The sequence below is a fragment of the Dendropsophus ebraccatus genome, chromosome 3, assembly GCF_027789765.1.
Source record: "Dendropsophus ebraccatus isolate aDenEbr1 chromosome 3, aDenEbr1.pat, whole genome shotgun sequence".
NCBI classification, from domain to species: domain Eukaryota; kingdom Metazoa; phylum Chordata; class Amphibia; order Anura; family Hylidae; genus Dendropsophus; species Dendropsophus ebraccatus.
The window spans coordinates 159,121,312-159,143,467 of record NC_091456.1 but is presented as its reverse complement, the minus strand read 5'-3'; the positions used below and the strand labels follow the sequence as shown (position 1 = coordinate 159,143,467).

At 42.6% G+C, this 22,156-nt stretch overlaps 1 protein-coding gene across 3 annotated transcripts in view; it reads right to left on the bottom strand.

The window, feature by feature from the left end:
• Window positions 1-8,787: 8,787 nt before the first annotated feature.
• PIK3R1 (phosphoinositide-3-kinase regulatory subunit 1) overlaps window positions 8,788-22,156 on the bottom strand; it is a 40,141-nt gene continuing 26,772 nt past the window's right edge. The window contains exons 1-10 of one of the 3 annotated variants that reach the window (XM_069962996.1): window positions 18,853-19,132; window positions 17,247-17,352; window positions 16,750-16,848; window positions 16,474-16,654; window positions 16,254-16,379; window positions 15,240-15,382; window positions 14,926-15,102; window positions 14,749-14,817; window positions 13,160-13,327; window positions 8,788-13,066 (exon numbers count right to left, since the gene is read on the bottom strand). In XM_069962996.1, the coding sequence (XP_069819097.1) occupies window positions 12,877-13,066; window positions 13,160-13,327; window positions 14,749-14,817; window positions 14,926-15,102; window positions 15,240-15,382; window positions 16,254-16,379; window positions 16,474-16,654; window positions 16,750-16,848; window positions 17,247-17,352; window positions 18,853-18,868 (1,275 nt within the window). In that variant the 5' untranslated portion in view covers window positions 18,869-19,132 and the 3' untranslated portion in view covers window positions 8,788-12,876. Of the gene's footprint in view, window positions 13,067-13,159; window positions 13,328-14,748; window positions 14,818-14,925; window positions 15,103-15,239; window positions 15,383-16,253; window positions 16,380-16,473; window positions 16,655-16,749; window positions 16,849-17,246; window positions 17,353-17,835; window positions 17,957-18,852; window positions 19,133-22,156 lie in introns of those variants that run through there. The other 2 variants (XM_069962995.1, XM_069962994.1) reach the window with 2 other exon arrangements.

The window sequence follows — 22,156 nt, the reverse complement described above, 5'->3', positions numbered from 1 at the left end:
TCCCACATGCCTTTTGGCAGACTCAAAAAGAGCCTTATTATTTATGGCTATAAGTAAAGGCTTTTTCTGGCCCCTCTTCCATAAAGGCCAGCTCTATAGAGTGTGCGGCTTATTGTATGGAACGTTCCTCCAGTCTCTGCTTGGGAACTCTGCATTAGAGTTAATCGAACCTCGGGAAATACTAGGTTCGTTTGGTCTCGAACATTCACGAACCTGCCGCATTTGATTGCTGATGCCTTCCCGGTCCATCGGGAAGGAGGAGAGTGCCCAGGTACCGCCTAGGTAATAGGCTCAATCTCAGAATTCCAGGTGGTACCGGGGCACTCTCCTCCTTCCCCACGGACCGGGAAGGCTTCAGCAATCAAATGCGGCAGGTTCGAGTTCGATTTTACCTAGGATTTTTCCGAGGTTCGATCAACTCTACTCTGCAGCTCCCTCAGGGTTACCTTTGGTCTCTGTGCTCCATCTGTAATAATGCTCCACTTGGCCACTCAGAGTTTTGGTGGGGGCCCTCTTTTGGCAGCTTTGTTGTGGTACCATGTTCTTTCCATTTGATGATTATGGATATGCTGTTGCTCCAGGGATCATCAAAACCCAACCCTGACTTCTCAACAACTTTGTCCCTGACTTGTTTGGAGATCTCCTTGGTCTTCATGGTTTTGTTTGGTTAGCGGTGCCTCTTGCTTAATGACTTTGCAGCCTCTGAGGCCTTTCAGAAAAGATGTCACTAACAAACCATGTGATTCTTAGATTGCACCACGGGGACTTCATTTTACTAAAGAAGGAAATTGGTGGCATCAGAACTTTTTAAGGGTTGAATACATACGCACATGCCAATTTTTTTTAAAAAATATATATTTAGCTTTTCTCACTTTATCAGCTTAGACTATTTTGTGCAGATGCAGCACACACAATTCAGAATAAAAAATAAAAAAAAACAATAAAAAAAAAGAATTCTGAATTTTAAAGAAAACCATTTAAACACAGGCTGTAATGTAACAAAATAGGTAAAAAGCGAAGGGGACCGGTGTACTATTTGTAAAGCTTTGTCTCCATTTGTTCATATAGACTTGCTGTTCATATAACACTGGCTGTTCTGTGACCCGGACGGGTCTGGCGTCACTGAAGATGATGTTATGATAATGATGATCTTCATTTCTGGTGAATTCGGATGTGGGTGCATCCGTGTGCCCACATCCCACTTTACCGCTGCGTACAATGGAGTGTGCGGCCAGAGACGCACGCTCCATTGTGTGAACTGACATGTTCTGTGTGGCTGCTATTTAATGAATGGCGGCTGCAGAAAACTGCTGTGATTTATGCTAAATATACGTTGAGTGAACATGGCCCCTTAGTATAAGGTACTATAAGATACTGCAGCTGAGCCTATACATAAGCACAGTTTTTGTTCAATGATGTTTTGCATAGCAAAACAGAGAAGTATTTCTGATCGCAGTGACTTAAGAGAGAGGGATGGTGGGGTCAGGTTGCCTTTTGTAAAGCTATTTTTCATGTTATGTACACATACATTGACACAGTTATAGAATGCATATCTATATAGTGTGTACACAACAAACAGAACATACCGTTCTGTCTGTACAAAAACCAGCTGGAGGAATCATCTAATAAACACGCCCTTCCAGAGATAGCTCCTGATAATGTAAGGGCCTTAAAGAGTGCAGTGTGCCATTATATTGCCTCTGCTGCCCAGGGCCGGCTCCAGGTTTTGGAGGGCCCTTGGGCGACAGAGCCTCAGCGGGCCCCTTTGTATAGCAAATCATGTGGCATCACATGAGGGTCTCTATCTCCCCATTCTGTGTAGGTATACAGCAGTGTATTATATACGTATTATCCTCCTGTATGAGTGTGTATATATCTCCCCATTCTGTGTAGGTATACAGCAGTGTATTATATACTTATTATCCTCCTGTGTATATAATACACTGCTGTATACCTACACAGAATGGAGAGATATATACACACTTATACAGGAGGATAATAAGTATATAATACACTGCTGTATACCTACACAGAATGGAGAGATATATACACACTCATACAGGAGGATAATATCTCCATTCTGTGTAGGTATACAGCAGTGTATTATATATGTATTATCCTCCTGTATGGGTGTGTATATATATCTCCATTCTGTGTAGGTATACAGCAGTGTATTATATACGTATTATCCTCCTGTATGGGTGTGTATATATATCTCCATTCTGTGTAGGTATACAGCAGTGTATTATATACGTATTATCCTCCTGTATGGGTGTGTATATATATCTCCATTCTGTGTAGGTATACAGCAGTGTATTATATACGTATTATCCTCCTGTATGGGTGTGTATATATATCTCCATTCTGTGTAGGTATACAGCAGTGTATTATATACGTATTATCCTCCTGTATGGGTGTGTATATATATCTCCATTCTGTGTAGGTATACAGCAGTGTATTATATACGTATTATCCTCCTGTATGGGTGTGTATATATATCTCCATTCTGTGTAGGTATACAGCAGTGTATTATATACGTATTATCCTCCTGTATGGGTGTGTATATATCTCCATTCTGTGTAGGTATACAGCAGTGTATTATATACTTATTATAATACACTGCTGATCACCTACACTAAATGGAGAGATAGATATACAGGTGGAGAAGTTGCTGCCCTACAAAGTCCTGCAAAACATTTTAACAGAAAAAATTGTAATATAACACAATGGATTTATTGCATATTGTGAATCCCCCATGCAAAGTAAAGGGGCAAATCTGCAATAAATCCACTGTAGCAGATAATCCAGAGATGACCCTAAAACCTTCCTACTCCCAGCACACGCAGACAGACACACACACACCCACACCCACACACCTACCTCTGCATACAGACTTACACTCATATGCATGTATACCCAATCACAGCATACACTCACCTCTGTATGGATCTGTCAGGCAGCAGTCCTGTCACTTGTCACATGTTCTCCCTCTGCCCTGGGCCGCTGTGGAGGTCAGGAGACCCAGGAATACAGCTGAAGGAGGGGGCAGGCCGCACAGAAAGCTGGGCCCTGACCTGCTGTTTGGCCTCTACAGGCTGCCGTGCAGTGAGCCCCGCCCCCCTCTCCTCTGGTCCGACGCATAGAGAGGCCTGGAGGAGCCACAATATGCTTTCAGTGGCTCACCAGCGCCCCCCTCATCCCTGCGCCCGACTCATCCCCCCTCCCCCCACAGCCTCAGGTAATGATGTGTGCGCTCACAGCACAGCACCACCTGCACACAGTGCGATGTGTGTCAGTGTGTGCGCGCGCAGTGAGAGGGGAAGAGATGGTGTGGGCAAGTGCCGGGGGCCCCTTGAGGCACTGTGGGCCCCGGCACTTGCCCGAGTATGCCTGGTGCTGACGCCGGCCCTGCTGCTGCCATATACAGGACGTTATCTCAGCTTTCTAGGAAATATGCTATCGGGCAAGGAGCCTTACCAGGGATTTTATATTAAGAACAATTCAGAATCCGACAAGACATTTCCCTCTTTTTCCAAACTCGTGCACTCGCCATTCTATTCTCCACAGCTGCAGAAGTTGGATGCCACCGTCGGGCTGCTAATAAAACATGGATATAACCTATGGCCTTCCTAGACATGCTCAATCGTATGGCCAGGCTGCATAAAATATCACTGGATTGTCCGTGTGGGTCATTCAATGCATAATTGTTGTCATCAGATTGCCGTACACAGGGCCATGTGTGGCTGACAATGATGCAATGAATGGGTTTAAAGGAAACCTTTCACCCTGGCGCCCGGGGCAGAGCCCACCCGAACCCCCGATAGAGCCTTGGATATTTACCCCATCCTGCAAGTCCTGCTCCAGAAGCCGCTCCTGCCACCGCCCGACAGTCTGCACGTGAGGTGCCGGCGTGAAAGGCTTCCTTTAACAAACAATCCAATCAACCAATGAACGAACAATTCCTCTCGTTGGCTAATCATTGAGCCTTTTACATAGGCCTAGCAACACTCATTTGCCCAATGATCGGCCTCTATAAAAAGGCTCTTACTCAAGGACCTCATCTATTAGTTAGAAAGAAGAGGAGCTATAAAAAGTGAACCTTTCTTACTCCGGAGGACTTGTCCCATAGGCAGTGCATTCTTTTCCATGGAAACTGTATACTTTACATATGGTCTAAGAATATTCTGAAAAATCTTTCATTCACAAAATTTAAAAACTATTTTGGATAAAATTGTCCAGGACTCTTTGGGCCCTATTCCACCGGACGATTATCGTTCAGATTATCGTTAAATCGTTCGAATCTAAACGATAGTCGTTCGGTTGAGATGCAGTTAACGATTAATGACCGAACGAGAAATCGTTGATCGCTTTATAAGACCTGGACCTATTTTTATCCTTGCTCGTTCGCAAAATGTTCACATTGAATAAGACGTTGTTCGGTCCTTCGCAGTAGATACGAATGCAATAGCAAAGAAAAAACGATCGCAAATACGATCATAAGTAACGATTATCGTTCCATGGAAATGAGTGAACGTTTTCATGTCTTACGCAATAGCGGTCGTTTAAGATTGTTAATCGTTAACGATTATGCAAATGATAATCGCCCGGTGGAATAGGGCCCTTAAGGACTGTATCCGACTTTTTTGGCCACTGGTAATCAAATGTGGCTTGCCCGGGTTCGGACCAACCAGAGCATGTGAGAGTTGGGCTCATTTCTAATAGGCACCTTTAGTTAGCACCAGGCATTTTGGTCCTCTGGGACCTTTTTAATTATTTCTCTACAGAGCTAAAGAAAAGAAAGCAACTAGAGCCTGAAACATAGCTGGGTCCATGTATTTAAATCTGCTACTTGACTCTATTGCTAAGCTTCAAGCTTTCATTAGCTATGCAAAGATACCAATAAAAATAGTGATAGAGGAGTGGCTGTGCTAACATACAGTATGCTTCTGGTGTGCCAACGCTTAATAAAAAGGATTGCAATTTTTGGAGAGTAATTTAACAAAAGGGAAGAGTGACCCCTTCACTAAGGGTGCGTTCACACCTACAGGATCTGCAGCAGCTCTGATGCTGTGTTCAGTTATTTAAATGAAATCTGCTGCAGAAAATCAGCTGCAGATCCTGTAGGTGTGAACGCACCATAAAGGTGTTTTTAATAGTGTAGGTAAAGTTTTATCCATTCTGTTAAATTAAAGAGATGACTAACCAGAGATGAGCGAAACTCGAGTATGCTCGAGTCCGATTGTTTGGCATGTCAATACTGGTGGTTTTGGTGGTTTTCTTACAGGAGCCACCCCTTGGCTGGGTCCTTTCCGGAGGGATATCTGGTTAGTCCTGTGTTGCAAAACTCTTCAATGAGGCTCCACGGGCTCTGCTTTTGCATATTTATGTTTCCCAGGGGGCAATGCACCTAGGATTTCACTGCATTGAGCGCTTTCACTAGCAGCTAGCAGCTGGCAGTGTCATCGTTTGACTGGTCTCCCTGAGATCAGCGATCTGTTTCTTCTATGGCTCTATTGCTCCCACCTAGCTAGAATCCTGCTCCACACAGATGAGGGGCAACACCCTGAAACAGCTGTATGTGGATGGAAGCCTGGCCTTGGTTTTCCCCTTGTCATTACATTGACTTATAGGGCCACTTGATATGATGGTTTTGGTGGTTTCCTTAAAGGAGGAAAATCAGGCTAGTCCTGTGCTTGGAGACTCTACGGGCTCTTCTTTTGCATATTCATGTTTCCCAGGGGGCAATGCACCTAGGCTTTCACTGCATTGAGCGCTTTAACTAGTTAACTAGCAGCCGGCAGTGTCATCTTTGGCTGGTCTCCCTGATCTGTTTCACTTATGGTTAAATTAAAGAGATGACTAACCAGCTAGGATGTACCTGAAAGATTCAACGTATACCAGGATTTCCAAGTAAATACAACCCATACGGACATCTATACGGAGCTGAGCAAATCTACTGAGATTCATTGGAATCAGGAAATTCCATTTGGAAAGGGTAATGACTAGAGATAAGCGAAACGCGTGTCCGATTGTTTGGCATGTGAATACTGGTGGCTTAAGAAGTTGGATGCAGCCCTAGGGAGCCCGGGAAAATATAGATACAGCCATAGGCAACTTTTTCAGCCACCGGTATTCAAAAGCCAAACAAACTGACTCAAGCATGGTTGAGTTGCTCCCATCTCTGTGTTTAATTATATGGAAATATTACATAGAAAAAAAAATATATAATTTCTGTGTCAAGAATCATTCATTATCTCCACCAGTGACTCTTTTCCCTGTTTTTATGATTAAAAAAACCCCTCTCTATCCTAACTCATGCATTAGTGATGACCTCCATATATTACCTCAAATTAATTTGTAAGCTTCTCTGGATTCCAGCAATTTCTTCATGTTTGAGCAATACTCAGCTTGCTGTATTTATTCAATGCATTAGAATGTGTTCCATGGGATTAGGAAAGAGTGCCTACTGGCCCCAAGTTCAGATATGACAAGCGGGTGAAGGACACCGTTCAGAAATCACTGCCAAGACCAACCTTCATGCATAAGGATGATTTCCTGATAAAAAACCACCAATGTCCTTCATAACTTAGAAATACGTTATGCTTTCCAGTGAAGCGGAGTAAAATGATTAAAAACCCTACTTAATAAATTTGTTTCAAAAAATGTCACTCTGACCCAATGACAATCTCAAATTGGACTGATTCCAAGGAGAGCCAGAGCCACTTAAACAGTAACTATGACTCCATGCCGGCAGCAGGTTACACATTTAAAAAGAAACGGCCTATAGAATTGCTGGAAGTCCCACAGACAGTCGGAAAAATATACCGACTCCACCTTCAAAAAATTCTTGCAAAATTTTATAATTGAATTTGTATATGAATTTTATTAATTTTCCTCATTAATATAGTTTATGTTCTATAAATCTAAGCCCCTTATTTATATCCTCCAGGTATCAGTAATAAAGCACTGGCCCTATTAGATATGGGTGATTGGGGAGAGGTTGTCGGTCACTTTTTGGCAGTTTGTGTCTGAGCTGGAAGAGTCCATTGTTTGGGGGTAGATCTGTGCTGTTCTCTTCCTGGATGGTTGTAAATGAGCAGCAATGTAATATGAAGATATCCTGTGTAATATAGAGAAGGAGAAGCCACAAGAAGTGTAGCAGTCACCTTTGTCCTCAATGTAGTGTTTTCTCTCTGGGAAAAGATTTTGTATTTCCCTTCAGTGTGCTATGGCTGCAGCAGTGTGTGTGTGTGTGTGTGTGTGTGTGTGTGTGTAGACCGCACACATACTAAAGAAGCAGAGGGCCAAGAGCACTGGAGTGGCAGCTGCAGGGACTGGATGATGGTAAAAAGCAATTTTTTGCAGTTGGCTGGACAACCCCTTAATGTTTTAGCTGAAGGCTTGATGGCTCAATCTCACAACAACTTTATAACTTTTACAACAAAACTTCATGAACTTTAGCCTGAAAGGTGGCAGGTGTAGAACTAAAACTTTAAATTTTTTAGATTGTGAGGGGATATTTGGCAAATGGCTAAGTAGCATAACTGAGCATTAAGAGTCACATGTTCAGAAGAGTTTAAACCCATTAAGTGTTTCGTTAAAATTAGCGTTGTGTGAACTTGCTGAATATTCGTGTTTGCCTGAACCGGAACAATTGTCATTTGACTCCCGCTGCCTGGAGAAGATGGATGCAGACTTGCGCTATGTTCACACAACACAAGATTACTACACAACCTATGTGCAGTGCAGTTAGAGGGAATCCCAGCTGGAGTGTATACACATATACGCTATGTCCGGGATCGCTAGCGGCATTACAAAAAACTGGCATGAGTTTTCTGCAGCCGTTATTCATTGAACAGCGGCCGCAGAGAACCTGTCAGTTCACACAATGGAGCGGGAGTGGAGCCGCACGCTACATTTTGTGCAGTGGCGAATTGGGATGCGGGTGCGCAAGGATGTGCCCGCATCTGAAGAAATGAAGATCATCCGGTCGGAACTGCAGTATGATCTTCAGTAACACCGGCTGTTCTGTGATCCGGCCGGGTCACAGAACGGCGGTGTTATACCAAATGTGAACATGGCATTAGGCCGCAGTCACACAATCGGTGCTCCCTCTGTCAATCACGGAGGGCATGGACGTAGATTCCCTGTCCTGCAGTATTCCCCGCACGGCATGACATATTAATATCATGCCGGGAACAGGGAAAACGTTTGAATGTTCGCGTAACGTTTCACTGTACTCTGTTACCAGGACCTTTCAAAAGTGTTTTTTAAAAATATTATGACACCTTAAAAGGAACACTCTATGCAGTTCAAATCAACTGTTATGCCTACTGAAATGCCTGGGTGGGTGGTGCATGATTCAAACACCTCCAAACAAGTCATGGTTTGTCCTATGACAGTATCAGTCATGCTAAGAGTGTTCAAAAGGGGCATTTACTAGTTCTGTGCAAGGTCTATAAATACAGATGATGTGCTACAGAATGGAATTCAGAGTTCCCGCCACCATCATTAATTATGATGCCAGGAGCTCCAAAACTGTTTACATCTTCCTGCTACTGTACTGACATGCTGTGTCAGTACAGTAGCGCAAAGACAAACTTTTTCAGATCTCCCGGCATCCTAATGAATGAGGATGGTGGGAGTTCCGAATTCCGGTGCGTAGCACATCATCTGTATTTACGAAACACGTGAATGTCCCCCTAAATGTATAGGTCCATTATCAGCAACTTTGGGATTCGGTTTTAACCTATTGGAATAACAGAGCGCGGCTCACACACACACAAGTCAGTTTTCAAAACAATCTTTATTTTGTTTGAAGGTCTAATACAATGTTTTAAAGCAACTTAAAACGAGACACGGAGCTTTATCAAAGCTATAGCTCAAAGTTTCAGAGGCACAACTTTATTAATTGCCTTGTAAAGGCAAATAACTACTAACCATCCTTTCCTCCCAAACAAAAGACCAAAGAATTATTGATGTTTAACAAAGTAATTTTTTTTTAATGTCGTATAAACATTGAACATAATTTTTGTTTGAAATAGGAATAAAAAAATAGCAGCACATTGGGCAGCTAATGCAGTCATACGGTGACAAATAATATGAAGTCATTGACATAGCGAGTCAGAAATATTGACGCATTAAGCTGTTCTTTAAGGATATAAAATTTGGCATGTTTCGCCTCTGCCAGGCAATGAGCACGATGCTGCCCATTTCCAAAAAAAAGAAGATCCTGAACACCACGTTAAAGAGGTCTGCCCGAAAAATAGACAACCATGCGTGACCAAGCCTATAATATATCGTGGACTGTCCGGACTGGAAATGAGACTTCAACAACTCTAGTTCAATGTAAACTAAACCCTAAAAGATAAGTGCCTTTACATGAAGGAGCATCTACTGACATTCACAAGTATATACTATAGATGCAAATGTTTACGCAACCCTCCCAAACTGAAGATATCTGAGATCGTTCCAAAATGGCGATATTCCGTGAGGCCGGCCACTTGGAAACTTATGGCTAGTTAGAGATCCCAATTGTTTGGTATTGAGCGAGTTTACTCAGATATCTTAAGTTCTAACAGTGGACACTGTCCCTCCACATAGCGGATAGACTTGCGTTTTAGGTAAATTGGGTTGAAATGGCAATTCACAGTAGGGACAGGTAGGCTTTGGCACTCCATTATTTGCTTTATTGGTGGTCAGCACCTTTTTGAGCTGAGCACCATACAGAACATTAGATCAGCGCTGTTTAGAGTGCTGAAGGTTGCCTGGATAGAGAGAACCACCAAAGCAATAATACAAGTTACCATCTAGAACACCTGCTCTATGCTTATAAATGCATCAATAGGACATACAACAACATGTTGGTATTGTAGAACAAGGGTGATATTCACACTTCAGGAAAAAAAAAAAAATGAAAGAAACCCCCTTTTCCTATTGCATCGACTTGTATCGTAAATTTAGCGGCCATGAAGACCAATCCTACCAAGAATAATCAGGTTGTCTTTGAAGGAGTAGTCCATGTTAAGAAAAAAATGCTTTTTCAACAGCACCACTTGTGTTCATGGCTGGTAGTGCAACTTTGTCCCATTCACTTAAACAGGGAACAGTTGCATTATCAGTATGGGGTTGGTTTCTGGGGAATAAAGCGGACATCTTTTTCTAAACCTGGACAGCCCACTTCGATCCATCCAGCCTATAGATCCCTCTTACAATATACATTTAATTTACATTTTTCCTCGTTGAAACTTGAATACATTGTGCTTCAGAAATCTGCATGGTGTACCTTGAATCTGGTGAATAGTGCATGTGCAATTCATAAACTTATTTCATTCTATCTTATGAAAACCTCTTCCATTCACCTATTTAGCGGTATGAGAGATTAAAACTACAAACAAGTTTAGGGGAGGGGGGAAAAAAAAAAAGGTATGGCTTAGATCGGGACTTAAGTCAAGTATACTTTTCCCAGAGTCTTAAGGAGAAAACTAATCTTACCACCTTAACTTATAATATGGTGCATAATCCAAGTACCAAATAGCTCCTAGCCGTGGAACAACTTGCACAATTGACCGGGCCGCATGATTTCCAGAAAGTTTACAGATTAAAAAAAATTTAGATAGCGATGGTTTACCGTGATGACGTAACATTGACTTAATCTACAGAAGCCAAAAATTTGCTATAAAATAAAGACGGGAGTCTGGAAAAATACAGACCCCGACATTATTAAAGTTTTTTCCCCCAGAATACATCATGTACTGTAATAATAAAAAGCTCATCTCCACCCCCTTAAGTATTCTGAAGCCGGAGATAGCTGGCAAATTCAACAAACTTGGATGAAGAATACCGAGCACAATTCACCCTGGTCTTAAAAAGGTAAAAGCAATGTACAGGGACTAATGTAAGATAATCACATAGGCGACTGGATAATGTCAGCAAATACTACAAAGGCAGGCAACTGCAAATACTATAGAATACAAAACTCAAGCGGTACGAGTCACTGCTTTCCAGAGCCAGGATACACTTAAAACAATTGGTCTGTGAAGGAGCAGCGAAGAAAGTGCCAAGAAAGTTAGAGGGACAAAAAAAAAAAGAAGAGGTACATCGATGATGTTTGTATCCCACAGTATTCCATGCTCATCTGTAATCTTTTCCAAATAAGATATATGAAGGGCAGACATTTAGGTAAAAATTTTTACAAGGCAAAACAAAAAAAAAAAAAAAAAAAAAAAAGTTTGCCCTTCCTCCCAAAAAGCCTGATTCTCAACACGTCTTAAAAGAGTCTCCTAAAAACTAATGCGGATGAAGTTTACGTACGGCAGGGTTAGCATGCTACACAATTGAAATGATTGGGGATTTGTCACGTTCATATTGAGCAGGAGGGCAGAAAGTTTGTGCAGGCTTTCTAACCCAAGTCACAAAGTAGTAAGGACAGAGGACAAGAATGCCCCAAAGCACATCGCCAAGTACCATAATTAGAAACAAACCATAATAAAACACTGTCAAACTCTGATTTATTATGTTTATATATTTATATATATGTTTAAGGTTTATTTTTTTCTTTTTCTTAAAAAAGCAGCTTTGAAGCTTTATCAGGCACCGCCCAACAATGCATTTAATCAAATATCTGTAATGAATTTCTGAATTTAATTTCTTCTTCTTTAATCTTGGGCCTAAAAGCCAAGTTAACTCTATACAAGGTTTTTGTTTTTTTTACGGTAAAATAGCTCTTGTTTAAAGTTCCCATGATTCTCTTCACCTCAGCTATTACCATTCAAACTCCTACCCCTCCCCCCCCGACCAACGTTCTCTACACGTTTCTTAAACACAAAAATGAACTAAAAACAAACAAAACAAAAAAAGTAACATTTCATGGACAGAAAGGTATGTCGTCGGTACGTATAAAAAAAAAACAGCTTAAAGAAAATGGATGTTGCATAGCATTAAGGATTCAGCAGTCAGCAAAATAAAAAGACAGTTTGGTATTGATAGGTTTCTTTTCAATAGCTTGTCCTCATTGCTATGTACATATATATATTTATATATTTATATATATACTGTTTATCAGTTTCCATCTTGTCATCGTCCATATTAAATAGGTTCTTTTAACAGAATTCTTTTTTTTTTCCCCATCATAAAGTTTTTAATAAAACACTTCCTGGCACTTTTTTCTTTTTGCTTGGGTGAAAGCAAAAATTCATAAAGGTTCCATTATTCCAAAAAAATTTCTCCCGAAGTGCCGTTCTGCTACATTTGTAATCTTTTTTTTTTTTGGGGGGGGGGGGGGAAATGAAACAATCCACAAGGCTGTGTGTGGGGGGATAAGATCCACTTAGCAATTTGTCACTGGTCCTTGTTAGGCTTGTTATGGAACGGTATTCCCCCCCCCCCCCCCTTTTTATTACGAAAAAAAAAAAAAAAAAAAAAAAAAATGAAGAAAACAGTACGCTTCTAGCAAAAAGACACCTTGGCTTCTTGGATCTGCGGTGACCAACATTCAAGCTGGTAAAGCTTCAATAGAACGTAAACAAGCACCATGGTGAAGGCCTCGAGGTACCTGCAGGCCGGGAGATAGGCTTATAATAGCATATCTTTCTGTTTGCTGTGCTTTCCCCGATCTTACAAAGCGAGCACAATAGCTTAGAAACATACATTCACAGCTTTAACACTCATCTCCTTGCTTCCATGGCGGAAAGAAAGCTCTTGTCTCATCTGAAGGTAGCTTTGATACTGCAGCTCAATCTTGTGAAGTAGGCGGACGAGGGAGCTTTTTATTAGGATTTTAGTTTTCCTTTGTTATAACGCCCAAACTGGCATCAAACTTTTTTTTGTTTTTGTCGTCGACGAGGGAACAGACTCCAGAGAGTTTTGTTTAGGTGCTCATCGCCTCTGCTGTGCATATACTGGGTATGCTAGTGTGACGTTCAGAGAGTCATTGTGCTGTACAAGTGACGTGTGTTGGTAATGTAGCACCAGTTCTTTCAGAGAGTTATATAAGTTGTATGGTTCTGCAAATCCATAGCCAGTAAGGGTTTTGTTGATGACGCAGTGCTTGACCTCCCCATCCGCTCTGCAATAGGGGGGAAAAAAAAAAAATCATGAGTAAACTGGTCTAAACAACATGGCGGATAGGTGTTTGTGGGTAGAGTAAAGGGATACATACACTACAGAGCAGGCGTAGCACCCTTGCTTGCTGCTCTCCCGTACAAGGAATGTTCCGTCGCGCTTTCCACGTAACAGGCTCTCGGCTTGATTTCTGTTAATATTCCCTACATTCCACGTCCTTTCGTCGTGGTGAGGTAAATCCTCATCTTCCACCGTAGAGTACTGACTAGAAAGGGGGTAAAAGAGAACAACTCATTTAGTTCAATGATTCAGAGAGTATACAGCAGCAATACATTCAATAGATATGGTGTCGGCTATCTTGAGCCGGGGTTATGACGCGCATAAGAATCCTTTAATTGACAACTTCAGCTCTGCTGTGTCTTAGGCGGATAGCTGGGCAGCCACACGTAGCCTATTATGCAATGACATGCTCTAGCTGGTACAGCAGCCAGATAAATCCACATCTAGATAGACTCTGAACTGCTGCACTTTATCGCTGCGAGACCTCAGGGTGTCAGAACACGTCATTGTTCCTTCACGCTAGGAAGGCAAAGAGGTCTCCTGCCTGCATTAAAAGGAGACTTTAAAGGAGTACTCAAGCAAACAAATCAATTGATGTCAGACAGTTATATAGATTTGTAATTTATTACTATTTAAAAATCTCAAGTCTTCTAGTACTTATCAGCTGCTGTATGCCCTGCAGAAAGTGGTGGATTCTTTTCAGTGTGACACAGAGCTTTCTGCTGCCATCTCTGTCTGAGACAGGAACTGTCCAAGGTAGTAGCAAATCCCCATTGAAAATCTCTCCTGCTCTGGACAGTTCCTGACATGGACCGAGGTGGCAGCAGAGAGCACTGTGTCAGACTAGAAATACACCACTTCCTTCAGGACATACAACAGCTGATAAGTACTGGAAGACTTGAAATTTTTAAAAAGAAGAAAATTACAATCCTATATAACTGTCTGACTTAAGTTGACTTCAGAGCAACCTCTCCACCAGTCTATGTTTAAATTCTTTCAGCAATGATATGTTGCATATCCACATGACCATTGCAGCCAACCACTGGCCTCAGCGACTGTCTGCAATGATCATGTAGATGTATAGCGCCTCATCACAGCAGGGGATGGATCGGTGGAGGATATATCAGGTAAGTAATATAGATTTTTAATTTTATAACGTTTTTCTGTTTATAGGTTTATTTCTTAAATCCCTGGAAAACTCCCATAAAGAGTTTGTCCAGGGTTAGGGAAACCGTGCCAACTCTGTCCTCAGGTTGTGTGTGGTATTACAACTCAGCTCCATTAACTTCAATGGAACTGGGCTGTGATACCACACACAAAATGAGGACAGTGGAGAGTGGTGCTATTTCTGGAATAGGGCAGCTATGTTTTTCTTACCCTCACAATGCCTTTAAGTGTACTTTAACCATAGGAAAGCTACAATGAGTATTTACACTATGGGATCTTCAAGAGTAAGAACCAAAGAAAACCTAGACTTAGTATAACTTGGACATAACAGTGAGCTCTCCATGGTAATAAAACTGCTTGCATTGCTAACTTATACAGTATGGTGGGGTCCCAAACAAACATGAATGTACACAAGAAGCCCCCTCCACTCTCATAGAGACAAAAGCTATAGACACTTACTCTTCCGTGTTCTCCGTGCCCAGCCACTCGTTCAGCTTCTTCTGCCTTACTCCTTTCTGTGTCAACCACCTATAGTACAAAGGAGACAAATATGAGTTTGGAGGCCTGACGTCCTGTACACAGCATCAGTCAGGCAAAGCTTCACACAATAGGGATCACAATGCTGGAGGGACTTACAGTAAGTACTGATCTCTGGTCTTCCTCAGCTGTATCAAGTCTGGTTTAATACTATTCATACGCTTGTCAATCTCCCGATATTCAGCAGCCTGCTTCTTCAGGTCTTCCTCCAGTCTTCTTTTACTGTCGACAATCTCGCTGATTCGAGATTTTAATTTTTCATAGTTATGAAGAATTCTACAAAAGAAAACAAAAGGAATGTTTTACCAATACAGAAAAATTACAAGGTTAGCGGAGAGTAACATCTGATGTTCAGGAACTAGGCCGCTCCCTAAGTATTCTTCCTTGGCTAAGGGGACCCTGACAGGACTTACCTCTGAATCTCCTTCTCATTCCCCTCCCTTTTGAACTTCTCGATGTACTCCCTGCTGTACTTCTCCTGGGTCTGACACTGTTCCTCGAATATTTTAATGGTTTCATTAAAAGCTTCGATGGCTGTTCTTTTCATTTGGATTTCCTGTAGACATCAGTGTTGGATAGGTTACAACTTAGCCCCTTACGGGATACATCATACAATCCTATCACTTAGCCTCTTTATTGGATACGTCATGCAATTCTACCACCTGACCCCTTACTGGATACACTATACAATTCTACCACTCAGCCCCTTATTGGATACGTCTGACGTATCCAGTAAGGGGCTATGTGGTAGGACTGTATAACTTACCCCCCTTACTGAATACATCATACAATTCTATCACTTAGCCTCTTTATTGGATAGGTCACACAATTCTACGACCTGACCCCTTATTGGATATGCCGTACACTACTACCTTATTGGATACATCATACAGTCCTACCACCTAGCCCCTTACTGGATACATCATACAATTCTATAACTCAGCTCCTTACTGGATAAGCCATACAATTCTACCACATAGTTCCTTATGGACACATCATACGATTCTACCCCCTAGCCCCTTACTGTATACACCATACAAGTCTATGACTCAGCCCCTTACTGGGTACATCATACAATGTCATCATTTAACCCCTTATTGGATACTCCATTCAATTCTACCACGTGGCCCCTTATTGGATAATCCATACAATTCTATCACTCAGCCCCGTACTGGATATGCCATACAATTCTACCACCTGGCCCCTTATTGGATACTCCATACAATTCTACCACCTGGCCCCTTATTGAATACTCCATACAATTCTACCACTCAGACCCTTACTGGATATGCCATACAATTCTACCACCTGACCCCTTATTGGATATACCATACAATTCTACCATTTCGCCCCTTATGGGATATGCCATGACAGTCTGAGAAACTTAAACAACTTTTTAGAAGTTTCCAAGCAATGTAAAGCCTTACCTGAGAAGTCCTTGTATAGTCCTCATACAGCCTATCATACTCCTGGTTCTTTTCTTGGAACTGGAGGTTATATTCATGCAACTTCTTCCCGACAGCTTCAATACTGTCTTCTTTCACTACTTGATCCTTCAAAAGAACAAAAAGGGAACATTAGTGACTCCTTCACACTCTTCTACCACTTACAGGGTCTTCTGTTGGGAGGCCACAAGGTATAAGTTACCTGTTGGAACCTGGATACTGGAAATGAGAGCCTAACGTCTAGTTTAGGATTGTACTGGGCCAAAGACTCATTCCGGTAGTGGTTGATCAGCTCGACCACCGAGTTGAACGTCAGCGGGTCGGAGAAGCCATATTTTCCATCCCGATGAAATATTTTAATGAGTTTGTTGTTTCCCCCTTTCCTGAAAGGGAACGCAATACCGGGGGTTAGTGATATAGATAGGATAAGAGATGTTGCAATAACTACAGGCATCATCACATATAGTATCCGGCTTACCTTAGTGTAAGTGTGTAGTCCCCATGCATTTTGGTAGATGCATCTCGTACCAAGTAGGTACCATCAGTGGTATCTCGAAGTTTCTCGTTCACTTCCTCCCTGTGGTGAAACATCATGTATGACATTAGACTTCCACTGGGTTAATAGTCAATGGAGTGCAGTACTAACCACGCGTCTAGACAGGGGTCAGAGTTTTTGCAATAGGATATAGCCATTTGCTGGCCAATACAACTCGTTCTGACAACTATTCTTGACTATTCACTCGGTCAGGAGCCTGAGGCAGTCAAGTAGCCTGACACTTAACCCATAAGTGGGTGTTACATGGAATCCTAAGTGGCTGAACAGAAACTTCTATATTTACTCGATTCCTCACTCAGGTCCTTCTCTACAGATGTTCACAGCAATCAATTAAAGGATTGCATCACTCCTAAGGAAGTGCGACTACAAGTCCTACATAGACAGCACAGCAGAGAAGCGAACAATGGGATTGGCATTACCTTGAGATATCGCCCCAGTACCATTCGGCATCTTGCAGAGACATACTGTGGTTAGTACCGTTGTTTGTTACAGCAGTGGTGGATTTAGGAGGTTTTGGAGGCAGTGCTAAAAAAAAAAAAAAAAGACAAAAAAGATAAATAAAAATAAAATAAAAAAGCTCAAATGCAATAAAATTTGCAACCTATACATTGCACCATGTTGCTAGGCAGAAGCAGGTGACTACAACATGGGGGCTCAAAGTAGTACTTTATAGATGAAAAAGAAAAAAAAAAAACTGCTTAAACATCAATACCTCTGACCAAGTCAAACTGTGCTAAAAGCATCAATCTGTGACCCAGATACGCCTGCCGCTAATCCCCGTATAAAAAGACGACATTTTAATCTGGCTCAGTATCATCGCAGCAGCTGAACGCAACAAAAAGCACTGGGTTTAACCCCTGGAGCGCCCCGGCCCCCCATGCCGAGTCTTGCGAACAATAGGCTCTCCGGGAGATCGCTGCACGCAACTCCACTGTCTGCTAACAAAAGGGAGAGAAGTGCAAAGAACAAAGAGGAGAAAAAGAAGGATACACACTACAGCGACTATACCTGGAGCATCCATCTCTATATAAAATATCAGATCGCCTGCGAAATGTGGGTCAGACGCATCACATTGTGAGACCCCTTCATCCAGGCTCCACATAGTGTTGCACATCGTAATGACATCTAAAGCCCTGCGCTGAAATGGTGTCTTGGAATTCATTTAAAAACCTTTAAGGGGCTGCACAGAAACCTATTACATCATCATCAGAGCCGGCCAATCCCATGGACCACTCATCAGCCACTCCTGTCTCTCACACCAACCTTAGAGTCAGATTTTGCATCTGACAGCACCACGAAAAAAAATAATAAAAAGGTTTTTTTTTTCCCCCTTCCCCTCCTTGGCTGCTGCATCTGATAACGTTACTTGCACGACGTAATTCCCCTGTTTTATGAGCGTGTGAAATGGTACAGTCCATGGCAGGCAGCCTGATGAGCTGATCCCCTGCGGCACGTACCATTGACACTTTCCTTTCTTCTCTCCGGTGTCGGCACATGTACGTCCAGGCATGTCCCGGGTGCTTGTAGCTGACCGGACAAGACAAAGGCAGCTGAAGCAGCATAACACAAAGCATGTATGCTAGCCGGCATAATGTGACCATGTGCAACGTGCACTAGCCTACACACCCCCTATAGGAGGTATCAATCACATGATGCGGGTCCTTGCTGCATTCCTGCAGGACCCCCCCTCCAACCAAGATCCCAACTACGAGAAGTTGTGCGCTCACTGGGGACACTTACTAGAAAGTGTTAAAAGCCAGTCAAGCCCTCTGTCACATTTACATGAGCAGGCGAGCGTGCACGCCAAACCAGTCTAGCTTGCTGGGAATGTCTATGTTAAGCAGCATGGGTAAGAGGGAAGAGACAGGTAGATTTCCACTGTCTCAGCGAAGTGATGGATGCAGGCAAAGCGTGACCACAGTTTAACCCCTTCCTCCCTAACAAAAAAAGTAGAGAAAAGACGGCGATTTAAGAAGCAACGTGTCGCACTAGGAAATGCAATGTACAAGGGAACTGTGTACTTACCCATAATGTCGTGCATGGTCCTCAGTTTTTAAAAAATTTTTTTTTTACAAAAATCAATAAATCCAGAAAAAATTGAAATAAGAAAAAAAATCCAAGAGGAAAAAAAAAAAAAATCAAGCAATTCCCAGGATAAAAAAATAAATAAAAATAAAGTGCTTATAAGTAATCCAAATCTGAGGAGTCGAATAAGGTCCAAAAAAGCCCTTAATATCCCATAGGCGAGGTGGCGGCAGCGCCAGTTCCTCCGGGCGGCTCAGAAATCAGACGGCAGAGCCCGTGCGCTGGAATCTAGTCCTTCATTCGGAGTTAATGATTAAAAAGTGAAGGCGATCTGAGAGCAGCAGCGCTGGCAGGGAGGGGAGGGGGAAGAGCCGCTGGCTCGCACGTCTCTCCCAGATAAAGATCTCAGTTTCATGATTAACTCAAGCAGGTTCAAATATTTGCTGAGCTAGGGATTTAAGAGGAGGGGGGGAGGGGAGGGTATAGAAGAGGCTGTCAATCACCCGGGAAGCTGTCATCAGCTAACAAGTGGCTGCTGCTGCAGGGTGCGCACTGCTTTTAGCTCAGTAACTGAGACGACTATTGTGCGGGGGCTTAAAATAGCCGCTGTCACTGACGGGCGAGGAGCAGGGCTCAAGTACAGGGGGGAGCAGCAGCAGCAGACTTTATCTCTAGACTGAACCACTTCCTGAATGTGGTCAATTTCAGACAAAGAACATAAAAGTATAAATAGTTTATACCTCCAAGAAAGACCGACATGTCCGTATACCACCCCCCCTCAATACCGCAAATCCACTCCACGATCCAAGACCAGAACAGGTACCCTGCAAGAGGTTAACCCCTGCGCTGCCGGCACATGCAGAAGCCGTGACTAATCGGTTTACAGATTGTGCATTGTTCTGCACGTATTCCCCTATCACGAGTGTGCTGCGGCTTATGACAAAGGGCACAAGCTAACATGTCAGCTCAGCCTGAACTAGATTTCATGACGCCATGTGCAGCGATGATCCCCCTCCTCCCCCGTCTTATGGCAGGCAGATGGCCAAACTGAACTGATGCTGGAGCACAATGCCAAGGATTGTCTATGATAAATGAAGCAGCGTCTAACACGCTTATAACATGCGGCAGCCCAATACAATGCAATATAATCCAGAATATATTGCAAAATCTTTAATCTGTACCCATAGAGCTTCGATAACCTCGTCTCAACCCTTCACAATCATTATTACACTTTCTCAGCTACCCAGCCTGCGGGGCACAGATTTACTTAAAGGGACAGTATTTCTTATAAAGTTACTGTAGTTGATACAAAGCAAGCGCTCTGGTCGCTATCATGGAGTCTCGAGTTACACTCAGGGAATGACTTCATGTCTTGCAACCAAGAACAAAGACTTGGATGCGATTAAACTTGCTAAAGGGCTCCATCTGCAGGTCAAAGTGGGTATGACCAGCTCTATAGTGAAATATACAGAAAACGGAAAGTTTCTTCTAAAATGATGCAAAACGTATGAAAGAATAAAAGGAGTGCGCTGAAAAATAGGATGTTAGTTTAGGAAATTAACTACTTTGCACTGAAGTAGTAACAACATCATGGGAGACAAGTGAAAACATGCAGCATAAAAAATAAATAATAATAAAATATAAAGACTTAAAGTGACACTGTCAACTCTTTTTTGCATTCTGACATCTCTACACAGGTGTAAAGGGTAAATTTAGTGGTTTTCATACCTTATTTTATATCATACGTCATGGTGCTTGTTCAAGTAAAAAGTAATCTTTTATCAACTGCAGATTGTGTAAAGTGGGCGGGGCCTCGTGGCATTAGCGCCACTTGGCCCCGCCCACAACACCACAGTTGGCCCCACCCCCTCGACAGCCATTGGAACAGGCTGGCCGAAAGGTCTAGACTCCACCCCCTTTATGTCGGCCAACCAATGGGCGTCAAGGAGGCAGGGTCGACTGTGCCGTTGTGGGCATGGCTAAGTGGCGCTAATGTCGCGAGGCCACGCCCACTTAATACAATCTGAAGTTGATAAAAGGACACTTTTTACTTGAACAAGCACCATGACGTATGATATGAAATAAGGTGTGAAAAACGCTAAATTTACCCATTACACCTGTGTAGAGAAGTCAGAATGCACAAAAGGGGGTGACAGTGTCACTTTAAGCAAAGGAGCCTAGGGACTTTTGCATTTTGTAACACCTTTTGCCGATGTACGGCCAGGAGAGTGCAGCCGAGGACAGATGTATGGATGCTTTACCCTGCGGTACGGCGTGTCTCAGGGCCACACAGAAAATATGTACAAACAGCTCTTGGTTTACAGCTCAATTATAGATGTAAATGATACGGACTAAGAATACATAAGCGCGTCTGCTGACTGGCCTCGGGTAGGAAGGCACAACACGACCTGTGTTATCAAACAGTGACTCTATAAACAGACACGCCCTGCCGCGCCATAATTCAGGTCTCCGAAAAACTGAGGACAATACAGGCGGAGCCGATACAGCAAAGGGAGCTGTGGTCATCACTGATACATAGGACACAGAGCATCCTCTACAGCACAGGCGTCAAACTTGTGGCCCTCCAGCTGTTGCAAAACTACAATTCCCATCATGCCTGGACAGCCAAAACTTTAGCTGTCCATGCATGATGGGAGTTGTAGTTTTGCAACAGGTGGAAGGCCACAAGTTGGGTATCACTGTTCTATGCGCTCCAGCTGTTGCAAAACTACAATTCCCATCATGCCTGGGCAGCCTTTGGCTGTCCAAGCATGATAGGAACTGTAGTTTTACAACAGCTGGAGGGCAGAAGGTTCCCTGTCCCTCCCATACATGAGCAGTATGTATTCCAAGGGACAACATAGTAACAGTATTTATATACAAGACATTGTGTTTCCTTCTGTATTTTACTTCTCTTTAATGGAATCAATTCTCCTTTTGACATGAACAACAAAAAGTAAGACATGAAACCGGGCCTTATAAAGAATTAGTTATAATGGAGGTGTGCATGTATGTATATATATATATATATATATATATATATATATATATATATTCATCCAATACAGGATATCAGTGATGGCTACATAGTTCTAGAATCCTTAAAGGTCAAAGGGCAGCAACAATCAGCCAATAAATCCATCACCTCAGAGCAACAAAGGAAGACACCTGGCTAACCACAAAGATTCCTTAGCAGCCGGACTATCCTGGGGTCAGGACTCTATATAGTCTGTTTATTGGTAACATTCCCCTGCATTCAGCCTGGAGTGTGCGGCTGGCCTCTCACGTAGCATTCAAGTGGTAC